The sequence below is a fragment of the Myotis lucifugus genome, unplaced genomic scaffold (genome assembly GCF_000147115.1).
Source record: "Myotis lucifugus unplaced genomic scaffold, Myoluc2.0 scaffold_191, whole genome shotgun sequence".
Classification (NCBI taxonomy): domain Eukaryota; kingdom Metazoa; phylum Chordata; class Mammalia; order Chiroptera; family Vespertilionidae; genus Myotis; species Myotis lucifugus.
The window spans coordinates 278743-297038 of NW_005871239.1; the positions used below are offsets into that span (position 1 = coordinate 278743).

General features: G+C 36.7%; 1 protein-coding gene and 1 pseudogene across 1 annotated transcript in view; both read left to right on the forward strand.

Moving 5' to 3' along the window:
- The window catches only part of WDHD1 (WD repeat and HMG-box DNA binding protein 1), a 54620-nt gene that overhangs the window by 19581 nt on the left and 16743 nt on the right, over positions 1 to 18296 (forward strand). The window contains 7 exon segments of the mRNA XM_006096950.3: positions 4164 to 4371; positions 6811 to 6906; positions 6909 to 6997; positions 8476 to 8660; positions 9289 to 9530; positions 11820 to 11957; positions 13456 to 13612. Of these exon segments, the coding sequence (XP_006097012.1) occupies positions 4164 to 4371; positions 6811 to 6906; positions 6909 to 6997; positions 8476 to 8660; positions 9289 to 9530; positions 11820 to 11957; positions 13456 to 13612 (1115 nt within the window).
- LOC102433076 lies at positions 15799 to 16323 on the forward strand (annotated as a pseudogene).

Genomic DNA, 18296 nt, shown 5'->3' on the forward strand with positions numbered 1-18296 from the left:
CTTGGAAAATTACAATTCATGTAACTATATTAGATACTCGGTAATGATTCTGTAATAAAGAAAACTGTTTAAAGTTGTTTAACCTAATGTTTTCCAAATATATTTTACTAAGAAGCTGTTTTTTCCTCCATATAGTGCCTATTAATATCCCTTGACTTTCTAAGAAACACCTTTGTGAAATACTGTTTTCCTATCTAGGTATTTTCAGGATTGTTAGTTAAATACTTTTCTGCTAAAAATTGTAAATCATCTTCTGAGCCTTCAGTGTGTTATAATGTTTTTGCTAATGGAGGGTCTTTACCTTCAATTTGTAAAAAATGCATTATCTATGAAGCACAATAAAATGAGGTATGCTTGTAAATATTTCATAGGTAAAAATTAGGTTAATAATTGTAACTTAGTTTTAGCCTATAAACTTTTTCTGCTCTGAATTAGCCTTAACTTTTAGAATTCCCCATCTACCTCTTATGCTTAGCCATGCAGTCCTTTTGAAGGCTTGCTTTAAACAGTCCATCTTGAAAAATAAATAAAACCAAAAAAAAAGAGAGAGAGAAAGGAAAAAGCAAGTCAGTCCACCTTGTTTTATACTTCCTTGCTTTTGTTCATTATTCTCCCTGCCTGGCAGATACACCCATTCATATTTCAAGTCTTGGTCTTCCAGCTGAAGATTGTAGACTCTTATTTCTGCTCAGAAACCTGATACCTGATACCTCAAACCCCCATTAAAACTACACTAAAGGAATTTTTAAAAATGCATAATCCCATAAGGTTAAGGAAGACAGTTGAAGTGAAGATGGTAACTATTTTGGAAGCTGGAAAATAGAAGCATGATTGGAGACTACCTTTACCTTTTCAAAAAGTTGAATTCTAAGATGTCAGTTGAGTAAAACAGGTCTAGTTCGGCTTGCCTAGATGACTCCTCAAAGACTGAGAATTTCATAGCACTAGGTACTTCTAAAAGTAGGGCTGAAAACAAGCAAGTAGATATCAGTGTCTCAATATCAGTGTGCACAGCCTGGATAATTCCCCTCCCTCATCCCCATACACATTCTGGTAGAATGCCAGAGATTTATTCTTTAATAAAGGTAAAATAGAGAAAGTCACCCTGACTGGGTAGCACAGCTTGTTTGAGCATCATCCCAATATGCCAAGGTTACGGGTTCGATCCCCAGTCAGGCTACATACAAGAATCAACCAATGAATGCATAAATAAGTGGAACAACAAATTGATTTCTCTCTCTCAAGTCCTATATAATAAAAGGCTAATATGCAAATTATCCCCTCAACCTGGAGTTTGACCAGGAGGTGGGGCTGGCCGGCCAACCTCCCACATCCCCCACCCATGCATGAATTCATGCACCAGGCCCCTAGTTAATAATAATAATAATAATAAAAAGATTACTGATCTTATCTTTTAAAATAATAAGATTACTGATCTTATCTTTAAAAAAAAAAAAGCGAGAAAAGGCCTTTGGTCTAGGCATACTGTACTGAAAGGGATTAAGTAAAAGTGTATATGCTGAAATGTTGAAGTTCCCAGTTCACTTTTTATACTTGGGTCCCAGAGCAATGTCAACCAGTCTTAATGCTTTTTAGTCAGGAGGTTTGGAATCTTAGGAAAATTTGTTCAAGAAAAAAACCTAAAGAGAGAGAAGATTCTTAACTCCAGGAAAAACAAAAAGTTGTAAAAGAAAAGAAACAGAATCATAATATATTACATCTGTAAAATGAGAATAGGAGTAATGCCAGCGTCTAGAGTTATTGTGAGGATTAAATGAATTAGAGATCAAAAAAGGAAGATCAAGAAAAATTCATGTGACTTTAGTAGCTTTGCGGTTGGAAGATGAACACAGTTTCTAGAGAGCTAGAGTGGTCCAGGGAAGCTTCTTCTATGGAGTGAAGGAAACATTGTCTCATGAAAGATCTGAGTAATCTGACATCTTCTTTCAATAAATTTATAATAATATCCTTCAAACACCAGAAACTTAGAGTCATACACCCTGTAAGACATCCAGAAATAATTCATCAGGAAAGTTTGAACAAGTTTGAGATTATGCTAAGGCAGCGGTTCTCAACCTGTGGGTTGCGACCCCTTTGGGGGTCGAATGACCCTTTCACAGGGGTCGCCTAAGACCATCGGAAAACACATATATAATTACATATTGTTTTTGTGATTAATCACTATGCTTTAATTATGTTCAATTTGTAACAATGAAATTGGGGGTCACCACAACATGAGAAACTGTATTAAAGGGTCGTGGCATTAGGAAGGTTGAGAACCACTGTGCTAAGGTGTCTTGACTGCTAGAACCATGTAAGTGGCCCAAAGACTTAAAGATGGCATTGCCTAAAAACCAAGACAACTATGTAAAGACATTATAAAGCTATAGAAATGCATGAAATGTGTGAAGGGTATTCTTTAAGAAGAGGAAGAAGAAAAAGATAAAAAATATGAACAACAAAATGGCAACAAATATTTACCTATCAACAATTGAATCTAAAAATCAAAATAAATAAGAAATCTAATGAACAGAATAAACTGGTGAGTAAAATAGAATCAGAGGCATGGAAATGGAACAGACTGACAATTCTCAGAGGGAAGGGGGGTGGGGGGCCGGGAAGAGATTAAACAAAGATCTTATGCATATATGCATTACCTATGGACACAGACAATAGGATGGCAAAGGCCTGGGGCAGTGCAGGGGTGGGGATGGGGGTGGGGGAGAGGAACACCTGTAATAATCTCAACAATAAAGATTTTAAAAAAGAGAGAAATGCATCGAGGATAACCTTCTACCCAATGACAACCACACATTCAAAACAATCCAGTCACAGATGGACTGGGAAAAAGCAACTTTTCTGGAGAAATGTGCAAACTTAAATGGTTAGAAATGTCTTATAATTTGAGAAAGATTCATACTTTGAAAGAATGAGTTCTGGAAGTTAAAGAATGTGTTAAAAAATCCTACAAAAGCAAAAAATCACAAGAAACATTCCAACTTACCCATGAAGCCCCTGACTGCTTGCCTCCACTAACTCAAGGAGAAACAGCTCCAGTACTCCTAAATGCACCACAAACTCAGGAACCAGGAACTGACCAAGGTCTTGTTTGAGAAATACAAGAAGCTCCCAGAGCAAATGAAGCTGAAATATATTCACTTTCCAGAAGGAGAAAGGAGTTTGAGGGAAAACTGGCTCAGTTTAGGAATGACCACCCTGATCTAATCTGGAACTCCAAGAAATCTGTTGTCCTCAAAAAGAGCCCAACCAAAGCCCAAAAGACGTTTTAGGAAAATGTGAAAGTGAAGTTTCCCCCTAAAAACTTTTATTCCGAGAAGATGAAATTCCATAGAGAGCCCAAGAAGCCCCCAATGAAGGATTTGTGGTCGAATAAGGAACTGCAAGACCTGCCCCGAGCACATGGTGGAAGTTGGCAGACACTGGCAGCACATCCTGCAGAGCTGGAAGGAGCATTATAAGAAGCAGCTGAGGAGCCGCAGAAACAGTACAAGGTGGACCTGGATTACTGGCTCAAGAATTTATCTCCTGAAGAATACGCTCCTTACATAGAGAACCTATACTAAGCATAAGAACATGAACATGAATGGAGATCCGGACCCCAAGATCATCAGTACAGGTGCAGTCTCCATCAGCAAGGACTCTAAGAAAGACTTGGAAAGGAGTAGGGGCTGCCGGCTCCAGAGACAGAATCATCAGAGACTATTGGGGGCCATTCTCATGCCTCACAGGGATCAGAACAAAATAAACAAAACTAGCCTTAACTGAGGTAATTTAGAGTAAATATATCTTACCTAAGTAGTATTTTGTTCAAAATAAAAGTAAATGAAAGAATGTCATAATTAGGGACTTGTTGGTGACTTCTTTTTTGGGGAATGACTTTTGGGGAGTAAAACTTGCCTGGTATTTGGGTATATGCACACTCTATTCCACACTCCTGGCTCATTCATAGACTACAAGGCATTTAAGATAAGGACTAAGTCTTATATAAATGTAATCCTCATACATACACTTACTAATTAATTATTCTTCCAGGGCATTGCTTAATAGAGTTTATAGGTGCATTTTAAAAGATTGCCTTTTGAGTAATTGAGCTTATCAAAATAGTTCACTAATATTTTCTAATTTGTATTCATTTGTTCAAGGTATCTAGCAGAGTGGAAAAAGATTACAATGATCTTTTTGATGGAGATGATACAAGTAATGCTGGTGATTTTCTAAATGACAATACAGTTGAGACCCCCTCTTTTTCAAAAGGGATTATAAATGATGATGAGGATGATGACATCATGCTGGCTTCAGGTCGTCCTAGACAGCGAAGTCACTTCCTAGAAGATGATGAAAACTCAGTTGGTATGAATTGACTTGTGGATGTGATGATCTATCCTGCTGATCAATCTCAATTTTTATTAAAACTTTTATTTAAAGTCAATGAGCTAAGTTTTTGCCTTAGCAAATTAGAAAGAGAAGAGGAAATTAACCCTAAGCAAGCAAAAGAAAGGAAATAATAAAAAGCAGAATTCAATGAAATTGTCAATAATAAACTATTTAAAAAGTCAATTAAATAAAAAGCTATTTCTTTGAAAAGATCAATAAAATTGATAAATCTCTATCCTGACTGATCAAGAAAGAAAGAGAAAACACAAATTACTGATATAAGTGCTGAAAAAGGGTTCAACACCGTAGATCCTATAGATCTACACTATCCAAAAGGTAACCACTAGCCACATGTGGTTATTGAGCACTTGAAATGTGGCTAGTTTAAATTAAGAAGTGATGTTAAGTGTATAATGCAACCAAATTTTCAAGAATAATATGAAAAAAGGACAAAATATCTTAATCATTTTTTACATTAGTACATGCTAAAATTATATTTTAGATGCAATATATTATTAAAATTAATTATCCATGTTTTTAATTTTTAAAATATGGATATTAGAAAATTTAAAATTACGTATGTAGCTCACATAATATAATAAGGATAATGGAATATTACTAGCAACTTTGCGCCCATAAATTCAACAAGTTAGATGAAGTGCACAAATTCTTTGAAAGATACCAATTCCCAAGTTAACTCAGGAAGAAATAGATAACCTGAATAGTACTGTATCTGTTAAAGAAATTGAGATTGTAATTAAAGCCCTTCAAATAAAGTGCCTGTTCTAACAACTTACATACTAAAGTAATACATTTCAATGTTAAGTAAAATGCCAATGTACAGTGGTAAATTGTGCTGCATTTAAATGTTATTGGGTTTATAGAACAGAATCATTTAAGAATGATTTGGTCTCAAGAGCTCCTTGTACCGCTATATATTGTTTTTGCTGGAAGTTTATGAAGAAAAATTAGTCCCACACAAGTATGTAGTTTGAAAAGGAAGAAGTATTTTAATAGCCTATTCAAATAAGTGTGGATATTCTTCTTTGCTGCTGCACCAAAAAAACACATGAAAGCTTCTTAAATATTATTTGCAATATGAAATCTGAAAACTTTTATTTTAAATTTATTGATTTTTGAGAGAGAGGGAGAGAGAAATATCGATTTGTTGTTCCACTAGTTTATGCATTCATTGGTTGCTTTTTGTATATGCCCTCACTGGAAATCGAACCCACAACCTTGGCATATCGGAGCCATGCTCTAACCAACTGAGCTATTCAGCCAGGGCTTGAAAACTTTTCAATGAACTTTTTAACCCTGTTACATTAAAATCCATTGGTCTGCCTAGCTGGTTTGGATCAGTGGGTAGATAGTCAGCCTGCGGACTGAAAGGTCTCGGTTTCAATTCTGGTCAGGGGCACATGCCTGGGTTGCAGGCTCGATCCCCAGTAGGGGCCATGCAGGAGGCAGCCAATCAGTGAGTCTCTCTCATCACTGATGTTCCTCTCTCTCTCTCTCTCTCTCTCTCTCTCTCTCTCTCTCTCTCTCTCCCTCCCTCCCTCTCCCTCCCCCTCCCCCTCTCCCTCTCTCCCTCCCTCTCTGAAATGAATAAAAACAATAAAAATATTTATTAAAAAATCCATTGGTCTAACTTGAGCTTTGAATTGATCTTTTACCATGTTTGACTTTGTAGCATATGCATTGCTAATTTGGTAAATACTGGTTCACTGAGGTTTTTGGACCTTCCTAATATGAATGCATTATCCAAAATATATTTGTTAGTATCATCACCAATCTCAACAGAAGTTTTTAAATATTGGGAAGCAATCAAGCTCATGGTACCATGGATACAAGTTTTCCAATATTTTGATTTTTGTTTGTAAGCTCAAATTTTATCATTGGTCACAAATTCTATCAGTTATTCATTTTCAAGAAAATGTTTGCCAAAGACCCAGGTCTGCATAACTATAGTTTATCTGACATTTTTTTAAGTAACAATGGTGTTTCATGAAAAAAATCAATTCAGCTTACAACTCAATTGCTGAAATGCTTTTATTTTTTTGAGACAACCATTATATTTATGTACACTTTTTATTTTAACACAGAGAACATTTTTTAAAAATTTGTGCAGTGATCAAGATTTAATAAAATTATATTTTTGCTGTAATTGAGTGATGGTTAACAATGCATTGACCACTAATAGATTGGTGCTCCTGACTTGATTAATGCTAAGGCACCAGTAGTTTTACCCTCCAATGCTTTTGCACCATCACTGCAAATGTTAACAAAGTGAAAGGCAAATAGCCTGTTGGAATTACAAAGTTTGACTGAAAAGCTTATTAGATTTAATCATGCTTTTCTTTTTCCGGGTCATTGGTATTTATGGTTCTCTAATTATAATCTTTTGTATTTTAGATATTACAATGCTAAAAACTGGTTCTAGTCTTCTGAAAGAGAAGGAGGAAGATGATCAAGCAGAAAGCATTTACAACCTACCACTTGTAACATCCCAAAGCCATTATATGATGGGCCAATGCCAACTCCCCGGCAAAAGCCATTTCAGTCAGGTTCTACACCTTCGCATCTCACTCACAGATTCATGGTAAGCCTTGGATCTACACTTAACTTTTAAATAGTTTTTCTCACTTTTAAACATTTTACCTCACTATAGCTAATTAGTTTGGTAAAAAGTATTTTTAAGCTCTAACTGGTTTGGCTTAGTGGATAGAGCGTCGGCCTGTGGACTGAAGAGTCCCAGGTTCGATTTTGGTCAAGGGCATATGCCTTGGTTGTGGGCACATCCCCAGTGGAGGGTGTGCAGAAGGCAGCTGATTGACGTTTCTCTCTCATCGATGTTTCTAGCTCTCTCTCCCTCTCCCTTCCTCTGTGTAAAAAAATCAATTATATATATATATTTTAAAAAGTATTTTTAAAACGCTTGATTTTTCAAAAATATTTTTTAAAAACTAGCCTGGAGCACTTTGGTTGATTTTAATTTTGTGGTTGATTTATTTTACGGTTAACTCACAGCCTTGGTCTTATTTCAACTTTATTTTTGAAAATTGTGTTAAAATTTTGCTCAGCAAAATGATATATAATGAACTTAATAGCGAGTGGTTGAGTGGCCTTAGCATATCATTAGCATACTATGCTTTGATTGAACGGACGATCGGACACAGCATATTAGGCTTTTATTATATAGAATTATATGATACATCTATGAAAAAGTACTATCTGCCCCCTTCCCCTCTCCCTCCACCCCTCTGGAATGTAAGCTTCCCCGGGATAAAGAGTTTTCTATTTTGTTTACTGATAGCACTTAGAACGGTGTATGGCACAGTAGGCATTAAATATGTATTTCCTAAATGGATGAATGAATATTAGTTTTTTATCTTAAGTTTGAGAGCTAAAAATGTTTAATATTTCACTTTGTTCATTATTTGAGGTTTTCCACTGAGAACTTTGCTTGCTGTCCTTTTTGAAAGGTATAGGCCTGGCAGAAATTTATATGTAAATATTAAAGGTGATGTTTTATTTTAATAACACTTTGCATCAGTAATCATCAAGTAATAAATCTTAATTTTTGATTGTCAACTATTATTTATATAAAGTTATATTTGTGGTAAAGGAAAGAAAACACTAGAGCCTCTTAAGTCTATAGTGTACATCAGTGGAAGATAAGTTTCCAAAATTGATTTTTGTTGCTTTAAAATATACATATTTATTACTATAATATAAACCAGTTATTTGGAACAAAAAAAAATGCTGTCATTTATAATGCTGTTTTTTAAATGACAGTAATGTAATTAAAAATATTAAATGAGAAATATTCTATTTCCTAGTAAATTTGTGTTTATATGTACTTTCTTCTCATGAAGATAGAATAATTAGTTTTTGTCGTGCTGATGTTTACTATTGTTATCTGAAACTATTTAGAGGTAGATAAGCTGTGGTTGCTCCTATAACTTAAACCTTGATGTAAACTGAATTATAATAGTTGTTAATTTGTACCACTTCAGCCTACTGATTCTCAGAGTGTTGGTTTTTCTCAGACTTGTATTTAACCTTACATGTTTGTAGATGTGGAACTCTATTGGAATCATTCGCTGCTATAATGATGAGCAAGACAATGCCATAGATGTGGAGTTCCATGATACCTCCATACACCATGCAACACACTTATCGAACACTTTGAATTATACAATAGCGGATCTTTCCCATGAAGCTATTTTGTTGGCATGTGAAAGCACTGATGAACTAGCAAGGTAACTTTGAGATTATTAGGAAGAATTTGTTACTGTTGAACTGTTAGATACAGTTGTTGAAGTTCAATACAAAAAGTTAATAAAACAAAATTAGACCTTTTATAGTGTGGCATTTCAGAATGAAGAGTTTAGTATAAATACCAGCCCACCCATAATACCCCAGAACATGTCTGTTTTTGCCTGATTATCCCCATGTTACATTCTCTAACTACCTGTCAAAGTGACATGACCTGATTTGTAATGCAAGACATATGGGGCTGTTTTTTTTGTGTTTTTTTACAAATGTAAATTTTTTAAAAATTTGGTTGTGATTTTTGTATGTATTTACAACCTAGGATCATACTTTGCAGATTTTAGCCTTCTTTTTTTGTTTTTCATTTAACATTATGTTGTGAGTATTTTCCTGTATGTTTAAATATTCTTCAATAACTTGACTGTTAATGGTTTTAGTATAGTTTATTTTAAGTATATTTCATAATTACTTTCTTAAAGACATTTTCTGTACTATGTGTATATAACAGAAAAATAAATTACGTATTTGGTTTTGTTTCTGGGTGTCATGATTAGTTATATATATAAAATATCTAATACGAAAGTTTGATTGTTTCTATCTTGTTTTCATTTTCAGCAAGCTTCACTGCCTACACTTTAGTTCTTGGGATTCAAGCAAAGAGTGGATAGTAGACATGCCCCAGAATGAGGATATTGAAGCCATATGCCTTGGCCAGGGGTGGGCTGCTGCTGCCACTAGTGCCTTACTCCTTCGATTGTTTTCTATTGGAGGTGTTCAGAAAGAGATCTTCAGTCTTCCTGGGCCTGTGGTGTCAATGGCAGGACATGGAGAACAGCTTTTCATTGTTTTTCATAGAGGTAGATTTTTTTCAGTCTTTTAAAATTTTACCATAACCTAAAGTGAATGGAAATCACTTGAGCTTTTTTCTTCTTCTTCTTCTTCTTTTTTTTTTTTGCATTATGTACCTCCTTTTGCATTTATTTTATTTATAGAAGAACTATATTCAGGAGAGAATTTCACAGAAGAGTTTGGTTAATTACTTCTATATCTTAAAAGAATTTTCAGAGTTTAAATGCCTCAAAAACTAAACTAATTCTAGTCTGATTGACCAAAACAGCTTTGAATGTGATTTTTTTTTTAAAGTTACTGCTTTCTTTTCCTCACTGCATAGTCTCCCTTCAGTCCCCACCACTATGCTCAGACTGGATTATCAAGATTACCAATGATTTCTTTATGCTTGTTTTTTAAGAATAATTCTATCAGAAATCCTTTCTTGTCTTGACTTCTGTGGTGTTACTCTCTTGATTTCTTTTTCCTCACTGATAGCTCTTTCAGTCTTTTACTGGCTCTTCTTCCTATACTGACCCCTGGAATGCTCTAGGACTTAGTCACAGTCCCTCTTCTTTAGTACTCTCTCTCTTTTTTTTCTTCCTAGTACTCTTTATGTCAGAAACTTTAAGTCTTTTGACTGCTTAGCCGTGATAAGTACTACATTCTATATTGCTATTCTGAACATAGCAAATATAACGGAAATAAAAGCCTCATGGCCTTTTGATTTTATTTTTCTTTAAATGGTGGTTGCAACTCTAAAATTAATTTTATCACTCATAGGTAAAAAAAAAAAATGCAGTTTGAGAAACTATCCTGGGGAATCTCATTATGACCCATGTTTTTAAATACATCCATGAGTCTGTAACATCTAAATTAATATCACCAGCCTTCATCTCTTGTTTTCACACTTGCCCACTTGAAATCTCTATGTAGGTTTGATACACATCTCAAACTTAACTTGGTCATGATAAAACCTTTGATATATTTTTCCCCTCCAAACTTGCTTCTTACTTAGTTAACCCATCTTGGTAATCAGCATACTATCAATTCAGCTGCTTAAGCCAGGAATGTAAACATTTTCCTTGATTCTACTCTTCCCCTCATCCCCCAGATCAACTGTCAGTAAGATCTCATCATGTCAGCTCTTTGGAATAACACATTCCAAATTTGTCTATCTCCTTCACTAAAATCCAGTCCAACCCAGATGTAATCTCTCAGGCTGTTGCAGTAGCCTTCTAACCAGTCTTTCAGCTTCAAATCTTGCATTCCATAATTCATTCTCCACATAGCAGCCTGGGTAAGCTGTTAAAAACACGAACCTCTTGCCTTAGCTGGTTTTGCTCAGTAGATAGAGCATCGGCCTACGGACTGAAGGGTCCCAGGTTCGATTCCGGTCAAGAGCATGTTACCTCGGTTGCAGGCTCCTCCCTGGCCTGGGCCCTAGTCGGGGTGTGTGCAGGAATCAACCAATCGATGTGTTTCTCTCACATCGATATTTCTCTCTGTCTTTCCCTCTCTCTTCCAGTCTCTCTAAAAATCAATGGAAAAATATCCTCTGGTGAGGATTAAAAAAAGAAAACAAAAACCCCTACAAACCTCTTCACTTAACTTCCTCTGGAGACTTCCCTATGCTTTTAGGATAAAAATTAAACTTCTTATCACAGCTGACAGGGTCCTACATGATCTGATCTTTGCCGCCTCTTCAACCTCACCTCTTGCCACTTTTTCTGTTGTTACTCTTCTGGCCATACTGGCTTCTTTGTGGGCTTCAAACTCACCAAGCTTTTTCCCACCTTAGGAACTTTTCATTAGGTGTCCTCTGTGTCAACTATGGAGCTCCTCTTCCTAACATTTGGATGGCTGGCTCCAACTTACAATTCATATCTCAGCTTAAATTTTACTTTCTCGGAGGCTACCTCTGACTTGCCAATCTAAAATAACCACTCCGTCTGGCACTCGGTATCACCGTATTACTTTAAATCTTTGGTAGCACTTAGCATTTTCTGTTCTTTTGTTTGTTTGCTTTTTAAAGTTCATTTGCTTGTATTCTCCGACCTGCATATGAATTTCATGAGAACAGTGACTTTGTCTTGTTTATCGTTGTAGCCCCAGTGCCTGGCACATAATAAGCTCTCTGTAAATATTTCTTGAGTGAATGATTTACTACTTATAACCAAAGTAGTAGTCCATATAACATAGTATTCTGCCTCTACTACCTGAATGGTGCCTCATTTAATTGGGTTAGAATATAATTTAGACTGTATTATAGCTAAGTAACCTTTGATACCTGATTTATATTTGTATTTTTTTACTAGGAACAGGATTTGATGGGGATCAGTGCCTTGGCGTTCACTTGTTACAGATGGGGAAAAAGAAACAACAAATTTTGCATGGTGATCCTCTTCCTCTCACAAGGAAATCCTACCTTGTATGGGTTGGATTTTCAGCTGAAGGCAAGACAAATTCATTTATTTATATTAAAGAGACTTTTCAAGAAGAAAGTTGTTTCATGGTTTTTTCCTAATTAATTTCTTTATAGATACATTGTTTAAATTTCTTTATTTCATTATGTTGGCAAAACTGGAAACTGAGATTGTTAGGCAAGGTAGCCATTGTTTAGGTACAGGGTCTCTTTGGTGAGTATTCTGATTAGAAAACTTATAAAGAGGAAATATATTTTTCTGAAAGTTTATTAACAGAACAAGGAGGAGATACTGTGGCTGTCCAGCAGGTTCCACACAAAAATCAGGAATTTTCTATTGCTGTACTGCTACTTTGGTAACCCCTAGCCACATGTGGCTACCGAACACTTGAAATGTGGCTAATCTGAATTAAGATGTGCTGTAAGTATAAAATACTCGGCGAATTTTGAAGACTTAGTTAAAAAGAGAACATAAAATTGTCTTATTAATAATTATTTTATATTGATTATATATTAAAATGATTATATTTTTGGTATCTTGGATCTAATAAAATATAAATTAAACTTCACTTTCCCCCCTTTTCTCATGTGGCACTAGGAAATTAAAAGTTATACTTGTGCCTCACATATTTCTATTGGACAGTGCTGTTGTAAACTCATTTAGTAGTGGCTATGACAGGTGATTTGAAGGATACTGATGATTACCTTATTTTAAGGAGCCTGTTAATCCTATTTCCTGGCTTAAATATTTCTATTATTGGAGATTCTTGCCCTTCAGTTACATCATTAGAAATCCCAGTTTTATCTTTATCAACCATTTCTGGATGCATTTTCTGTTGGGATATTATTAGTCATTTATGCTTTAATAATGTGACCATGAATAACTTCCATTCATGTATCTTTTTTTCCAGTTACCAATCAGATCTAGACTCTGAGGAAACTGCTGTTTGCGTAGTGGGAGGGCTGTGAAGTCAGAAAAGAAAAGGGGTAATTAGGGAACTTGCTGTGTACTCCCTGAGATGGGAGCAGACTAGGTGAGAAACTAGGATACTTACCTTGGAGTTGAGGGACAGAACGATAATAAGCCCAAGAAAGAGAAAAATAAAGAAGTGTACTGAAGACAGATTCTCTATATCCATACCTTGTCCCAAATTTTGGTATTTTTCCAAGTCGCTCTTAACCAAGGAAGCTTCAGATATAAGTTTAATTTATTTTTACTGAAATTGGCTTTTGAAAATATTGCTATGTTCCAGCAGATGGCATAGTTTTCATTGAAACTGTTAGTGTTTTCTCTTTATCTGAGTAAATTTCAGTCATATCTTAGGCTTTTCCCCCCCTTTCTTCTATTAGGTTTCACTCTATGTGGTTAATGGAATTTTATGAGAAAATAAACTTGGATTATTTGCCTTTTATTTTCTGTTCACTTTTGAATTAAAAGTTGAATCATTGGTATGTGTATTTAAAATAGCATTTATTTAAAAAATATGTAGCTATATCTCTAAGTGATTTGTTTTTCTATTGATGTGTAGGTACCCCCTGTTTTGTGGATTCAGAAGGCATTGTTCGAATGCTTAACAGAGGGCTTGGGAATACGTGGACTCCTGTATGTAATACAAGAGAACACTGCAAAGGAAAATCTGATCACTACTGGGTGGTTGGTATCCACGAAAATCCCCAGCAACTGAGGTGGGCTATTAGAAAATGCTTTTTAAAGTATATTTTTATTTGTCTTTCCCCTTCATTCATTTATTTGCTTTCTATATTCACTAAATTGGGGATTTGCTTATATTCCCTGTGAAGTTTTCAACTATTTGCTTGACTTGGAACTTATTGAGAAAAAAAAAAAGAAATTAAGTTTATTAGTGTGACTATAACATCATTTCAGCCTGATAGAGAGGGGAGTTCTGGTTAGACATGGTACTATATCTTTTACCACCTCTAATTTTTAAATATGATTTAGAATTGGATGCATATAATGTAGCTGCTTTTTGAGATTTTAGCTTAATTATTGCATTTGATGAGAGATTTAATAGTTTACTGCAGGTGTAAATTTTTTAGTCCATATAGCCCCCATTCAATATTGTGTTGAAGATTTCCCTCTTTTTTGACACCTGATATCTTCTTGGTGTAAGATTGTCAATGATATGTAAGTACTTGGTGAACAAAGAGGTTTCTGCTTTCATAGAGCTTATAGTTTGGGGAGACAGGTAACCGAAACAACTAAATATTAATTACTACTTGGGATAAATGACATTAATTAATCTGAGCCAGACCCATGATAGAGAATAATAGAAGGGCACGTTTTAAGCGGAGGGATCACAAAAGACTTGTTTTTTTGTGTGTTTTTTTAGGTTTTATTTTTTTAATTCTTTATTGATTAAAGTATTACATATGTCTCCTTTTCCCCCCATTGACCTCTCCCCGGCCACTTCCACCCCCCAAGTGGAGGTAGCATTTAATATGAGACCTGGAGGCAAAGGAGTCTGTTATGGAAGAATAGGGTGAAAAGCAATCCATTTAGAGCAAACAGCATATGCAAAGGCCCCGAGGTCAGAAAGAACTTCATGTATTTGAGGAATTGAAAGGATCTAAATGTGGCTAGCATATAAGAATCAAAGGGTGGTGGGGGGCATAAGTCCAAGATGATATCAGAAAGTTAGACATATGTTGCATTATAGTCCATGATAGAGAAGTTTGGATTTTATTTGAAGTATATCAGGAAGCCATTCAAGGATTTTATCCAGGGGAATGGTGTAATCTGATTTATGCTATAAAAAGGAATATATGATGGTAAATGTATTGGCAGGAGTAAGACTAGAAATAGGAAGACCAGTTTTCAGTAAGGGGACTTATCCCTTCTAGGGATGTTTGGAAATGTGGGGTATTGTTTTTAGCTGTTACAATGATAGGGGTTACTCTGGTATTTATTTATTTATTTTTTAAATATATTTTATTGATTTTTTACAGAAAGGAAGAGAGAGGGATAGAGAGTTAGAAACATCGATGAGAGAGAAACATCGATCAGCTGCCTCCTGCACACCCCCTATTGGGGATGTGCCCACAACCAAGGTACATGCCCTTGACCGGAATCGAACCTGGTCAGTCCACAGGCTGACGCTCTATCCACTGAGCCAAACTGGTTAGGGCTACTCTGGCATTTAGAGAGCTGGGGCCAGGGTTGTTAAACATCTCCTAGTATGTAGGATGGTCCTTCTCAACTACAGATTATCCCAAATGCTTTCAGTGCCTTCTTGGAGAAACACTGAGGAAGGTGTTGTCCTCATCTAGCTGAGCTGAAACAATGGCTGGAACTAGTGTGGGGGCAGTGGAAATGATGAGAAGCAGATGCAAGAAAGAAACAGTAGAATTTGCTATTAGATTGGGGATTGGAAGTGAGAGAGAAGAATCAATAATGACATCCATATTTCTAGTTAAGAGCAACTAGATGGATAAGAGAGATGAAAGTGAATTTTCTCTTGGGTGTGTTAAGTTTGAAATGCAAAGTATCCAAAAGTGCTATCAAGAAGGTGTTGGATATATAATTCAAATTCAGAGGAGAAATTTTGGCTGGAGATATAAATTTGGGAGTCATCAGAATATAGATGGTATTTAAAGTCATAGTAATAAATTAGATAACTTAAAGAAAAAGGGAAAAAGGTATCAGAACCCAACCCTAAGAAATTCCAACATTTAGAGGTTAGTATTAGTAGGAACTTCTGCATGAAAAACATAAAGGATTAGCTAAACAAGTAAGAGAAATCATCTGAAGAGGGTCATGTAATAGACATTCTTAAGTGGAGACTATTTCAAGAGAAAGGTAATAGTGAAGAGACACTTCCTTTTGTGGGTGGTGGCGAAGCAGAGTGAACGCCATGAAGGCCTCGAGCACACTTCGAGAATAAAAGGTGGTGGGGCGCTGCCTGCCCTCCCCCAAGGGCCACACACCACCCCTCTACCACATGCGCATCTTTGCACCTAGCCACGTTGTTGCCAAGTCCCGCTTCTGGTACTTTGTGTCTCAACTGAAGAAGATGAAGTCTTCAGGGGAATCATTTACTGTGGGCAGGTGTTCAAAAAAATCCCCCCTTTGGCATCTGGCTGCGCCACAACTTCCGCAGTGGCACCCATAACATGTACCGGGAGTACCGGGACCTGACCACCACAGGCGCCATTATCCAGTGCTACAGGGGACCAGCACCGTGCCCGTGCCCACTTAATCCAGATCACGAAGGTGGAGGAGATTGCAGTCAGCAAGTGCCGCCATCCAGCAGTCAAGCAGTTCCATGACTCTAAGATCAAGTTCCCGTTGCCGCACCGGGCCCTTCGTTGCCAGCACAAGCCACACTTCACCACCAAGAAGCCCAATACCTTCTTTTAGATGCAGGGCCTCTCTGTCCCTTGATCTGTCCAAATAAACTCTTTGGGGGGCGGGGGGGGGGGGGAGTCAGTAGTGAGAATGGGAAATAAAAATGGCTGTCAAATATATATAAAAAGATGAGTACCAATCAAAACCAAAAAGAGAATTCTCTTTTTACCTACCAAATTGGAAAAATATAAAAATTTGATAACACTTTTAGTGTTGGTGAGGCTGTGGTGAAATAATCACATTTATATGTTGCTGATGGAGTACACATTGTTTAAAATCCCCTTGGAAGGCAAATTGTCAAGAACTACCAGAATTAGAAATGCATATGCCCTTTGACTCAATAATTCTGCTTGTAGGATTTGTCCTTCAGATACACTAATGCTTGATATTTAACGTATGATCCATGGACAGCATCAGCAGTGTTAGAATTGCTGAATCTCCCATCAGACATACTGAATGAGAACCTGCATTTTAACAAGATCTTTAGGTGATTTGTGTGCACATTAAAGTTCAAGAAATACTGTTTTGAGCAAATGTGGGAAATGAAACACGTAGAAGATATCCTGCAGGGAAGGATACTTACTATTAGCAAAAGATTGGAAACCTAAATTTCCTTTAGAATAGAGAAATAAATTCTGTACATTTATATACTAGAGTACTATGTAATTTCTTAAAGGGTGAAGCAAATCATATTGTGATAGTGACATGTATCCAGAATATATAAAGAACTCTTACAGCTCAAAAAAAGACAGTTAAAAAATAGGCAAAGGATTTTGAATAGATGTTTCTCCAAAATATATATATATAAGCATATGAAAAGATATTCAGCATCATTAGTCGTTAGGGAAATGCAAATCAACACCAAAGAGATACCACCTCACATATACTAGGATGCTATCATCCAAAAAAACAAGATAACAAGTGTTGGTGAGGATGCAGAGAAATTGGGATCCTCAACCATCACTGGGTGGGGATGTAAGATGGTAGATTTGGGCAGTTCCAAAAGGTTAAATGCAGAGTTGCCATATGACCCAGTTGTTTCTCTCCTAGGTATATACCCAAGAGAATTGAAAACACATCCATACAAAAATTTGTAATTGTTCATCATAGATTCATTCATAATAGCTAAAAAGTGGGAATTCATAATAGCTAAAAATGCAAATGTCCATCAACTGAGGAATGTAAAAGTTAAATGTGGTATATCCAGACAGTGGAATATTATTGGGCTCAGTTGGTTAGAGTGTTGTCCCATACACCAGAAGGTGGCGGATTTGCTTCCCAGTTGGGTTGGGTTGCGGGTTCGATCCCCCATCCGGGTGCATACAAATGGCAACCAGTCATGTTTCTCTCTCTCTCCCTTTCTCCACTTCTCTCCCTCTCCCCATTCTCCTCTCTCTCTGAAATCAATGAAAACATGTCCTTTTGGTAAGGATTTTAATAAAGAAAGAAAGGGAGGGAGGGGGGGAGGGAGGAAGGAAGGAAGGAAAAGGAGTTAAGTCAAGGAAGGGATTATTTAATTGGGGTGATTCTAGATCACTTTTGTAATCTTTTGGCAATAAATTCAGTAAAGAGGGTGACTTCGACAATGTAAGAAAGGTAGATGAATGAAGAAATGAAATCCTTAAAAAAAAGTGACCTGGTCGGGACGGCCCCGGTGAGGTTGAAACGGCCCCGGTGAGGTCGGGACGGCCCCGGTGAGGCTGAAACGGCCCCGGTGAGGTTGAAGCGGCCATGGTGAGGTCGAGATGGCCCCAGTGAGGTTGAAACGGCCCCGGTGAGGCTGAGACGGCCCCGGTGAGGTTGGGACTGCTCTAGTGAGGTTGGGACAGATAATGGGGACCAGTATAGACTGATGAACAGGGGTAGATGCAGAGGCAGAGCACTGATGAACGGGTAGATGCAGAGGCAGAGCAACATTGAACAGACTGTCAAACTACAGTGGGAAGCCTGGGGAGGGTTTGCGGGGGGGGGGGGGGGATTAAGAAGATCAACCGAAGGACTTAT